Genomic DNA, 12149 nt, shown 5'->3' with positions numbered 1-12149 from the left:
CAGCAACTTCTTCCTTCCGGCTCCTGGTTCGTCAGCGAGGACTCCCGACGTCTGTAAAGACTTGTGCAGCCGCAGCCCCCCGGGCTAGGTAACTTCGGCATTTCGGTGCCTGCATAGCCTCCTTATCTAAGGGTCTCGAGTCCCTATCGCTTCCGACTTACCTTATCGGGTTCGCCTGAGACCACTAACTTTCCGTGCCCTCGGGCACTTGTATAGATTGTGCACTTGAAGTATTTTCCTAAGAGTTTTGATGTGTGCTTAGTACCCTGGCCTCACAAAGAGTACAGGGCTGTTGTGACTTTATATAAATACACTGTTTATTTTCATAACACTTGTGTGGTGTCCTTTCACTTGGTGTTCAAGGGGTATGTGATGGTATAACAGCTGGCTTAACACGCCCTCTAGAGTTTAGCCCGAAGACTGCTCGTATCCACGCTACTAGGATAGCTGGTCTAAGGTTGACTTACAACCAATCACCATAAGGGTCGTTTGGACTGATGCATAGTGATCACTAGAATAGTGAGCACTGCATAACGGGCCAACTTCTCACATTGGTGAGCAGCGGTTGGGATTTGAGCTTGCTGTTTTACCACGCGTATCCTAAGAATATCTTGTGAAAGATTGCATAAGTACTCCAGGTACATATAACTTAGCTTAGAATACTCTGAGTTCTACTGAACCAGCTGTTGTAGCTCCTCAAGGCTTAGCACACCTTGGCTACAACTCTTAGCAAGGGATCAGTAGGTAAACATATAGTGTAGGTAGGTGCATCACTTACACCACACTAGAAGCAGCATGTCAGACAAAGGAGGAAACGCGGAGTCTCCCCTTGTGTCAGTCGACCTTCCACAGGTCACTTCCAGATATGCTGCACTTAGCTTCCAAGAGATGTGACAGATCTGTACATCTCGGAAGCTAAAACAGGGTGCAAACCCTACCATTCCGGTTCTGATTGGTCTCTTGGAGACTTATGATGCTAGGAGGGCTGGTAATACAGACCCTTCTCATCCAGAAGGGGATATGCCCCCCCTCGAGGGAACCCTAGGTGACCCTGACCTTATCCATCTCTCCGCAGAAGGTGAAGAGGAGGACGAGGATCCAGAGACATCTGGGGACGAGGCAGACAAAGGTCCAGTAGTAGTTAGCCAGCTAACTAGGGACAACTTAAGCAGGCACGAGAGTGGTACTAGGAGACCCCTGGGGCCCCTCTCCGGCCAGCTTAACATTGGGAATGGACGAGTTAGGTCTCTGTCGAGAGGCTCTAACAGATCCGTTCGAACCAATGGCTCTCGCGGCTCTTCTCGAAGAGGGATGACATCCCCTCAGAGGAGAGTGTACGAAGCTAAAGAGCGGGAAGTCAATCCGAGGATCGAAAGGGAAGAACTTGCCCTGGCCAAAGAAAGACTCGCCTTTGCTAGAGAGCAAGAATTGAGTGGGAAAAACCCCACTGGTGGCAGCATTCCCCCAAGGGAAAACAGGAGTTTAGACACTAGGCACCTGAGTAAGATAGTGCCCCCCTTTAAGCAAGGGGACGATATCCACAAATGGATTACTGCTTTGGAGAGGGCCTGCACTGTACAATGCGTCCCCCAGAGTCAGTGGGCAGCTATCTTGTGGCTCTCCTTTGAAGGTAAAGGTAGAGATAAGCTCCTCACTACTAGAGCTGAGGACGCTAATGATTACCAGGTCCTGAAGAACACACTGATTGATGGGTTCGGCCTAACCACTGAGCAGTACAGGTTGCTGTTCAGGGATACCCAGAAAACTCAGTCTCAGGACTGGTCTGATTTTGTCGATTGTGCCACTAAGGCTTTGGAGGGCTGGTTGCTGGGAAGTAAGGTTACTGATTACACAGGATTGTATAATCTAATTATGAGAGAACAGATTTTAAACAATTGTCAGAACCAGATGTTGCATCAGCACCTTGTCGACTCGGATCTGACCTCTCCCCAAGAATTGGGAAAGAAGGCAGACAGATGGGTCAGAACAAGGGTTAAGCAAAACCAGGGCCAGAACCAGGGTGGTCAGAAGAAAGCAGACCAGAAGGGTAAAGATTCTAAGGGTGAACAAAATGACCAGAAGTCTTCGACAGGTCCCCAACAACCCAAAGAGGGGTGGGGGGGGCTGGGGTGGGGGATTGGTCAGGCTTCCCAGAAAAAGAAGAATCAAGAAGGCCAATCGAAAAGGTGGTGCCAATACTGTAAAAGTAAAACTCACTGGTTTAGTGAGTGCACCAAGAAAGGAGGACAGACTCCTGCTACTGCAGCCCCTAAGGCACCTGTGCCCCCTAGTACAGCCAGCAGTAGCAGTGCACCTCCCAAGGGATTAGTGGGGTTAACCTTGGGTTCTGAGGGATGTGACAACTTAGTTGGCACACTCACTCAGGCTGTCCTTGTCTGTACGGGGGATGTGGATATGTCCCCTGATGTCAGTCCCAAAACTTTGGGCAAATACCGACAGACGCCTTTAATAAATGGAAGAATGGCTCAGGCCTATAGGGACACTTGTGCCAGTGTCACCATGGTGACACCTAACTTTGTGGACCCTGGACAGATCATGCCAGGTACAGATTTCCTGGTGACCAATGCCAGCAACGTCACTACCAGTCATGGTATGGCGATTGTTGCTTTCTCCTGGGGAGGGGTAAATGGCCAGAAAAAGGTTGTTGTTAGTTCAGACCTCCCAGTGGATTGTTTGTTGGGCAATGATTTGGAGTCATCACAATGGTCGGAAGTGGAGCACCGGACTCACATGGAGATGTTAGGCTTGCCAGCACATGTGCTTGCTGTGACTAGGTCACAGGTCAGAAGATGCCCCACTGAACCGGTGCTGGATCCTGGAACAATGGACCAGACACCTCCCAAGAAGAAGAGCAGTCGGGTTAAGGCACCGCCTTCCCCCTTGCCCCAGGTCGAGGATCAGGTCTCAGAGGAGGCTGACCTCCAGGAATTGCGGGAAACTGAACCTAAAGAACTCGAACTTGATCAAGTTGAGTTTCTGGGCTCAGGAAGACCCACACGAGAAGACCTGGGGAAGGACCAGTTAGACTGCCCTTCCCTTGAACCCCTCAGACAGCAGGCTGCTGCTGAGGCTGCTGGGAACGCCACAGGTACCCACAAGGTATACTGGGAGGATGGACTCCTGTACACTGAGGCAAGAGACCCCAAGCCTGGCATGACCAGGAGGCTGGTTATCCCCTTGTCTCAGCGTGGTTTCCTTCTTACCTTGGCCCACGAGATTCCCTTAGCAGGACACTTAGGCCAGACGAAGACGTGGGACAGGCTTGTCTCACACTTTCACTGGCCCCACATGAATGAGGATACCAAGGAGTTTTGTTGCTCCTGTGTCACTTGCCAAGCCAGTGGTAAGTCAGGTGGTACAACAAAGGCCCCCCTTATACCAATGCCTGTGGTGGGGGTGCCCTTTGAACGAGTGGGGATTGACATTGTCGGTCCAATGGAACCCCAAACAGCATCAGGGCACAAGTTTATACTGGTGGTGGTGGATCATGCCACCAGGTATCCTGAAGCTATTCCCCTTAGGACCACTACAGCACCTGTTGTGGCAAGAGCCCTAGTTGGTGTGTTCTCCAGAGTGGGCTTCCCTAAGGAGGTTGTCTCTGACAGAGGTGCAAACTTCATGTCGAGATACTTGACTGCTATGTGGAAGGAATGTGGTGTCAACTACAAGTTCACTACACCCTATCACCCACAGTGCAATGGGCTTGTTGAAAGGTTCAACAGGACCCTGAAAGGGATGATTCATGGACTACCCGAAAAGCTCCGGCGTAGATGGGACGTCCTGATTCCCTGCCTTTTATTCGCTTATAGAGAAGTCCCACAGAAGGGGGTTGGCTAGGTAACTTCGGCATTTCGGTGCCCGCATAGCCTCCTTATCTAAGGGTCCCGAGTCCCTATCGCTTCCGACTTACCTTATCGGGTTCGCCCGAGACCACTAACTTTCCGTGCCCTCGGGCACTTGTATAGATTGTGCACTTGAAGTATTTTCCTAAGATTTTGTTGTGTGCTTAGTACCCTGGCCTCACAAAGAGTACAAGGCTGTTGTGACTTTAAATAAATACACTGTTTATTTTCATAACACTTGTGTGGTGTCCTTTCACTTGGTGTTCAAGGGGTATGTGATGGTATAACAGCTGGCTTAACACGCCCTCTAGAGTTTAGCCCGAAGACTGCTCGTATCCACGCTACTAGGATAGCTGGTCTAAGGTTGACTTACAACCAATCACCATAAGGGTCGTTTGGACTGATGCATAGTGATCACTAGAATAGTGAGCACTGCATATCGGGCCAACTTCTCACAGAAAGGCCCTAGCTATCTAGTCCCTTTAATCACCCCGTATAGACCGAAAAGGAACCTCCGGTCTACAGGTACTGCCAGGCTGACCATTCCTAAAATACAGAGAGCCCAGTTGGGAGTTACTCGTTTCGGTTTCTAGGAGCAAAATTATGGAACCAACTGCCACAAGACCTTCGGATGCAGTCTTCAGAAGGGCTGTTACACAAGAATCTATAAACTTGTTTTTTCAGGGCATCACAGGCTGATTGGTGTTGAGGCAGTGGATGGGGCTTCCCACTTCTGATCTGGAGGAAGAATTCATAGAGAGGGACACTCCATTGGAGTAACCAGGCGCTTTATAAACTGCTAATCTAATCTAACAGAGGTACAATCATATGCAAAAAAGACCAGAGGCTTTTGCATAAAACATTATACAACCAACTCTTGACTAATTTGAAACCTCAAACAAAACAAACACATCGCCAGTACAATTCTCTGAGAAATGTGGAAACAGATCCCTTGAGAAGCATGCAACATTTCACAAAAAGTCGTGTTTTCACTGCAGTTTTTCAACAGATGGAAATTTGCCATCATTTAGCATTTTATCAATACTGGAAGAATTTTCAACTCATGTTTACGAAATAGTGCCTTCCTTAGTGCAGCCTCTTCTGGCAATATTGTTTTTCTCCTGTGTCCTCATCGCCCTGCTCAAGTGGCTTTTATAGTAACATCAAGTACAGTAATAAACTAATAATCTGCAGAAAACACGATGCCCAGTGCTCATTCTCTTATCCACCCAAGCAACAAAAGTTAAGTGGACAAAAAGAGGAAGACGGAATTCTGCAAACAATAGGCAATAATGCCCAATATCTCTGTGGGAGTGGTCTTGTTTGACTGATCACATATACAAAAGGTGTGCTTCACTGTTAACGTCCCTGTCCTTTTCTCATCTATTTAAGCACCATCTTTTTTTTTAGGAATGCCCTATTATTTTCTTTTTACGGTCAATTCAGCTTGCCGGAACAGGATATTTCCTAATATGTAGGGCACATCTGCAGTGCAGTTGAACCTGTTCCATGAACAGCTGATTCAAACATGACAGCATTTGAAATCAATATGAAACTGGGATACCCAAATGATGATTTAAAGCGCACCTTTCAGTATAAGACACCACTTGTTTAGATCTATCTCTAACCTTTAAAAAAATCCCACACACTGGTTAGATACGTGCTATGGATACTGGCTAAGACAGACAGGCTATATGCCTACCTGTTGGCATCTGGAAGATGAAAATCAGGATGTCAACGCAGTCTTCAGGCAACCTATGAGCTCAACCTCACAAACCCTCTGGCACACAAAGAAAAACTTCTTCCCCAAAAAAATATATATATATTTGTCCCACATGGTTGTGTTTGAGCCCACATCGACTCAAATGAGTCAAGGTGTGGGAAGCCCAATTATCAAGCATGCTTACATTTCTGGATTAGGGCCTTGCTTTTCCCAGAATCACATCTGCCCCAAAATAGGTGGCCACATGCAATAGGTGCCCTATTCTCTTATCGGTGTGTTAAATGTCAGTCTAGGGGGGAACTAAAGAATGGGTCTTTAGAACCGCTCTCCCCTTCCATGTTAATATAGAGGTAAATCATATACGTTCTAAATCATGAATTCTCGTTCACCTTATTACAACCTCGGAGCTAAAAGTTCCTGAATGCCTAGAAAACACGAGTCCTCAAGGAAAGTATAGACTCCAGCTGTACTGCAAGCTTGCGTCACACACAGAACACAGAGCACCATGACACAACTTACGCACACTGGGCAGGTACAGAAGTTGATCAGGCCTAGTTTCCACACTGAAAAGGGTTGGTACAGGTAGTGACAGTGAACACGTCCATCACATACAGATCGCCTACGGTACAAGTGCTCCCTCACACACAGAACAAGTATAGCAGAAGCAGCTGATATACTTTGCTGACCAACAGAACGAGGAGAAACAGTGATGGTTCAAAGTGTTTATGTGACATAATTGTGCAGTGGTAGTACAGAAAACTGCTCATCAAAAAGACAAGTGTTTATGGAGATTCTTATTTTACTAACAGATAATACAAAGATCTAACGGCAGTAAAGCTGTCTCAAAGGCTGGAGTCAGGAAGTAGAATTGAGCATGTGGTAGTTAATCCTGGAAGAAAAAGGACACTTACTTGCAGCACTGCTTCTTTATGTTTCGCCCCCCAAATTTGGGTTTGTCCAGGCAGTTTGTGCAGAGCCCACAGTCTTCCGGAATCTGGCATCCTGGGCACAGCCCACAGCGCCGGGAGCGCCTTCCCTTCTTCACAGGGTGGTCCGCCAGAGTTTTGTTTCTGGTGACTGGCTTCATGGGTTTATTTTGTGGGGTGGACGGCTCTGCATCCTCCGAGCCAGCTATGGATGACTTATCTATTAAGAAAAGAGGGTAAGTTACATGTATAGCAAATGCTCCCCTTGAACATCAAAGAACCACATCACTGTTGCATACTGCTTGGAAAGTGAGGAAAAAGTAACCCATAACTGCTGAAGGAAAATGGCCCTCAAAACAATAACATACACATTTGCAAACCCAATAGGTCTGAGTTGTATTTTCAGGTATAACGCAGACTTACTGTCCTTTAGAAGAGCACTGTGTAGGCTGCATTTGCATTACAGCAGCAGTCTGGCATTTGAATATGGATGCGATATGAATGTCAGCAGCCCTACATGCCAAGAACAGATGCATACTGGTAAGTAGCATATTCCGTTAGAGGCATGTGGGCTGCTGAATTCATATCTGTGCATAGAATGTATAGCAGTCTCTCCCTTAGCGGTGGCTACCTGTGCCAGCTGCAGCAGTCTGAAAAAGAGTTTTGAGAACAGTCTGTCCTACAGCTGCTTGGAGTGTACATCTACGAAGTAGAGTTTTGTAAATGTATGTATGGTTGTCCATGTGGCTGCTCTACATATTTCCTCTAGAGGAATGTTCCCTAGGAAAGCCATGGATACTCCCATTTTGCGTGTGGAATGCGCTCTTGGGGCACTGTTAAAGTACGTTTAGCTTTAATGTAACATATTTGGATGCATTTAACTATCCATCTAGCTAAACCATTTTTTGAAATAGGGTTACCTTTGTGCTGTGGTGAAAAGGCAACGAACAACTGTTTTGTCTTCCTGAAATCTTTTGTCCTGTCTATGTAATATAGGAGAGCTCTTTTAACATCCAGTGTGTGCAGGGCTCTTTCAGGTACTGACTGGATTTGGAAAGAACACTGGCAGTTCTATTGTTTATTGATGTGGAAGTGTGATACCACTTTGGGCATGAATTTAGGGTTTGTCCGAAGCACAACGCTATTTGCGTGAATTTGAATGAATGGGTCTTGAATAGTTAGGGCTTGCAGCTCGCTAACTCTAAGCGAAGTAATGGCTACGAGAAAAGCCACCTTCCATGTTAAAAATTGTGTCTCACAGGAGTGTAATGGCTCGAAAGGTGGTCCCATCAGTCTGGTTAAAACAACGTTTAGGTTCCAGACAGGTGAAGGTGGGTGTCTTGGGGGAATCACTAGTTTGAGGCCCTCCATGAATGCCTTAATTGCAGGCACTCTGAACAATGAAAGGTGCTGCCTGTTTTGAAGGTAAGCGGCTATGGCTGCTAAGTGTATCCGTATAGACGTATAGACTAGATTGCAGCGGTGTAAGTGCAAAAGATAGCATATGATATTTTGAATGGACGCGTCTAGTGGGTTTATGTCGTTGTTGTTACAATAAATGACAAAACGTTTCCACTTTGACGCATAGCAAGCTCTTGTTGTAGGCTTTCGTGCTTCCTTGATAATGTTCATGCAGTCCGGAGGTAAGTTGCGGTAGCCGAACTCTAGGACATCAGGAGCCAGATTGCAAGGTTCAGCTGCTGCGGATCTGGGTGCTGAATGTCTCCATGGCTCTGCGTTAAGAGGCTGGGTGTTAGACGTAGTCTTTGATGGGGCACCACGTAAAGTTCTAGGAACGTGGTGTACCACGGTTGCCTTGCCCATGTTGGAGCAACTAGGATTAGCGTCATGGAATGGTGGCGCAATTTGCGTGCCACCAGCGGTATCAACGGTGCTGGTGGAAAAGCGTATGCAAATTTAACTGACCAGTTCATCCATATCGCATTGCCCTGAGACTGCGGGTGTGGGAACCTTGCGGCGAAGGACCGGCATTTTGCGTTTTCTTTTGTGGCGAACAGGTCTATTTCTGGCTGTCCCCACTGTTGGGAGTATGGTTGAAGCACTGAGGGGTGAATCTCCCACTCGTGCACTTGCTGGCTGTGTCTGCTGAGCAGATCCGCTGTCTGATTGTCCTTGCCTGGGAGGTGTTCCGCCATGAGAAAAATGTTTCTTTGGATGGCCCACTTCCACACTTTTTGTGCCAGATCCAACAGCTGTGGAGAGTATTCCTCCCTGTTTTTGTAGGTAGTACATCACAGTCATGTTGTCCGTCCGGATCAACAAGGTTTTGTTGCAGAGATGTACTTTGAAAGCTTTGATTGCCATAAAAATTGCCATCAGCTCTAGCAGGTTGATGTGTAGTTTCTTCTGCGGTGTGGTCCATAGGTCCTGTACTGTGTGGTGGAGAACATGGGCTCCCCAACCTATCAGGGATGCGTCCGTTGTTAGCACAAATTGTGGTACAGGCTCCTGGAACAGTCGCACCTTGCAAATGTTTTGTGGTTTCCACCAATGCAGAGAGTTGTATGCACGACTGGTCACCAACACTAGGTCGTTTAATTGTCCCTGAGCCTGGTTCCACTGCCGTGCTAGGCACTCCTGCAGCGGACGCATGTGTAGTCTTGCGTGAGGGACTATGAAGATGCACAAGGCCATCATGCCTATTAGTCGCATAAACACTCGGGCTGGGAGTGAGTGTTGTGGCCTGAACTTTTGGATGAGCGTTTGGATGCTGTTTATCCTGGCAGGATTTGGTTGGTGATGGGATTTGTTGTAGTTCAGCGAGAAACCTAGACTGTGCAGGAGGTGAATAGTGCGCAACATGTGGCTGGCACATTGCTGGGCTGACTGTGCTTGTATTAGCCAGTCGTCCAGATATGGATAGACATGTATATGCTGTCTTCTGAGGTGTGCAGCTACTGTCGCTAGGCACTTGGTGAACACCCTTGGGGCTGTTGTCACTTCAAAAGGGAGGACCTTGAATTGGTAGTGCTGGTTTAGAATTGTAAACCTGAGATATTTCCTGTTCGTTGTGTTCAGGAGATAAACACTTATTACCGACTGGGTGTTTATCAATGTGTGGGTATTTAGAGTTACAGTTGGGGCATCGCTTGAAAGGACTTCGTTCCATTGACGATTGGCCCTGGTGTAGAGAAGGCCACGCGGCCCGATTCGACGTCCTGAGTAGAAAGAACAGGAATAAGTTGTTGGTACCGATCGAAGATACAATACCAACGCCCCGAAGGCCTTTTGGCCTTTAGAAAGCTATACATTTATTTCCGAACTCCGAGTAACGAAAGTACATCCGAACCCAATGGCGGAAAACAACAATCTGAGGATGGAGAGGATGCCCATGCGCACTGTAGTCCAGAGGAGGAGCCACCTATCTCGAAGACTCTGCCAGGACAACAATGTGCAATCATCCGGACCCAACACTAGGCGGCGATCTATGCACAGATATGAATTCAGCAGCCCACTTGCCTCAAACCTATAAGTTTTGCAACGTGAATCTTTCTGGATTCACTATGCTGTGCATAGACTTTGTAGCGTTTTGTCTTTATTATGGTGGCTGGGTGGAAGATGAGCACTGGTTACTGAATATGTGTTGTAAGACCTTCTGTCCCACTTTGCGCTTCTTTGTCCATTTGGATATCTATACAGTAGTGCTTAGTAAACGTGTGCACTGAAGACCATGTTGCAGCTTGGCAAATGTCTTGTATTGGTGTGTTAACTAGAAACACAATTGTTGCTCCTTTCTTTCTTGTTGAGTGAGCATGAGCTGCTTCTTGTAACAGTTGCCCTGCTTGCTTGTGGCATAGTTGTATGGTTTGTGCAATGGTATTTTTGGTAACAGGTCGTCCCAAAATACTGTTGGCGAAGGAAACAAAGAGCTGCTTTCTCTTTCTGCACTTTTATTTTTATTTACTTTGAGAGTTTTATATAGCGCGAATAAGATCTTTGCAGATATCAGAGCGCTTTACAACAACGGGTAGGAGAAACAAGAGAGCAATTAAGCTTTTGAGCGAAGGATAGTTGAAGGTAGTAAATGAGTAGCAAAATAGGGTAGATACAAGAGGGAGCATAAACAATCAGTTAAACTAATAATACAAATAGACAGTCTGAAAAACGAATATTACAAATAGTGAGGAGTCTCAAATAGTTCCAAAGTAAGGTACAAGTTCACATGAATTTAGCCATGAGGATAGCTTTCACTTCTTTCTTAAAGAATGTAGTGGAGTGCCATTCCTGAGAAGGAACGTTTATATGTTTTTTTCTTCCAGAATCTACGAGGTTTCAGAAGAAGATTCTTTGTACTTCTAGTGGTTCTTGAGCCACCAGAAATTGTCAGCTTCTGAGTGAGGTAGCCAGGTGAGCTGTGGTGTATAGCTCTTTGAGTCATGCATGCAATTTTCAGATGTATTCTGGCCTCAAAAGGCAGCCAGTTCAAGGATTTTAGGTCAGGGGAAATATGTGAGTGTTTTTTTGATCCAGTGATAAGTTTCGCTGAAGCGTTCAAAGAGGCTCTCAGGGGGGCAGTTGTAGATAGGGGGAGTCCGCAGAGGGAGACGCTACCGTAGTCTAAGCGCGGTATGACTAGGGCTTGTACTGCAATTTGGAAGTCCTTGGCTGGGAGGAAGGGTTTAAGTTTCCTCAAGGTATTGATTTGGAAATTAGCTCCCTTAGTTGCCTTGCTGATATGCCGTTGCATGTTGAGATTGGAGTCAAGTGGTATGCCTAGAGATTTCGCGGAGTCCACGATGGTAGGTTGGACATGGTGTGCAGTTAGGTGCTTAAGCCAGGTTTGAGAGGTGGAGCTTTTCACGGGTGGTGAGATCAGAAGGAACTCAGTTTTCAGAGCATTGAGTTTGAGGTGATTATCGGCAAGCCATGATTGTGTGTTTCTGAGCGTTGAGTTCAGTAGTTTGGTGTCATTGGGGGATTGTAATTTCAGGAATAGTTGGGTGTCGTCTGCGTACATGTGAAAGTGTACATTAGATGCTTGTAACAAGGTGGTGAGACGTTCCATGACCAGGTTGAACAATGTTGGAGATAGGGAAGATCCTTGTGGGACGCCTAATGTTACAGGCACTGGTGGGGACATCAAGTTGTTGCTCTTGAATTTCTGAGACCGGTTATGTAGAAAGGAAGTGAACCACTTGAGAACAGTCCCAGATAGACCCATTCTGGAGTTTAACAACTCGAGTAAGTTCTCGTGTTTGACTGGGTCAAATGCTGAGGATAGATCAAGAAGGATGAGGAGGCAGGTATCGTTTTGATCTAGGATTTGGAGGGCGTAATCAATTATGTGTGTAATAGCAGTTTCAGTACTGTGCCCTGCTCGGAAGCCTGATTGATGAGGGTTGAGGAGGTCAAACCGATCAATGTTTCTCGTTAGTTGGGAGTTGTACGCATTTTTCCAACAGTTTGGCACGGGTAGGAATGTTGGTTATAGGACGATAATTGTTTGGGTCAGTAGGGTCAGCTGTTGTTTTTTTGAGTATAGGTGTGACTTGTCCAACTTTGAGGGAGTCGGGGATGCGTCCTTGTTGAAGTGAGCTGTTAATAATTTTGGTCCATAGTGGGAGGAGTAGTGGGATGAAGTCCTTTACAGCGTTAGCAGGAAGGGGGTCTGTGAGG

General features: G+C 46.6%; 1 protein-coding gene across 2 annotated transcripts in view; it reads right to left on the bottom strand.

Annotated features, from left to right (window-relative positions):
* KMT2A (lysine methyltransferase 2A) overlaps window positions 1-12149 on the bottom strand; it is a 1431261-nt gene that overhangs the window by 1241732 nt on the left and 177380 nt on the right. For both annotated transcript variants that reach the window (XM_086956712.1, XM_086956713.1), the window contains exon 5: window positions 6498-6732. In XM_086956712.1, coding sequence (XP_086812838.1) covers window positions 6498-6732 — 235 coding nt within the window. The remainder of the gene's footprint in view (window positions 1-6497; window positions 6733-12149) is intronic.

Source organism: Lissotriton vulgaris, chromosome 2_1 (genome assembly GCF_964263255.1).
Source record: "Lissotriton vulgaris chromosome 2_1, aLisVul1.2, whole genome shotgun sequence".
Taxonomy (NCBI): Eukaryota; Metazoa; Chordata; class Amphibia; order Caudata; family Salamandridae; genus Lissotriton; species Lissotriton vulgaris.
The sequence above is the reverse complement of the archived record's forward strand: the minus strand, read 5'-3'. Positions and strand labels throughout refer to the sequence as shown.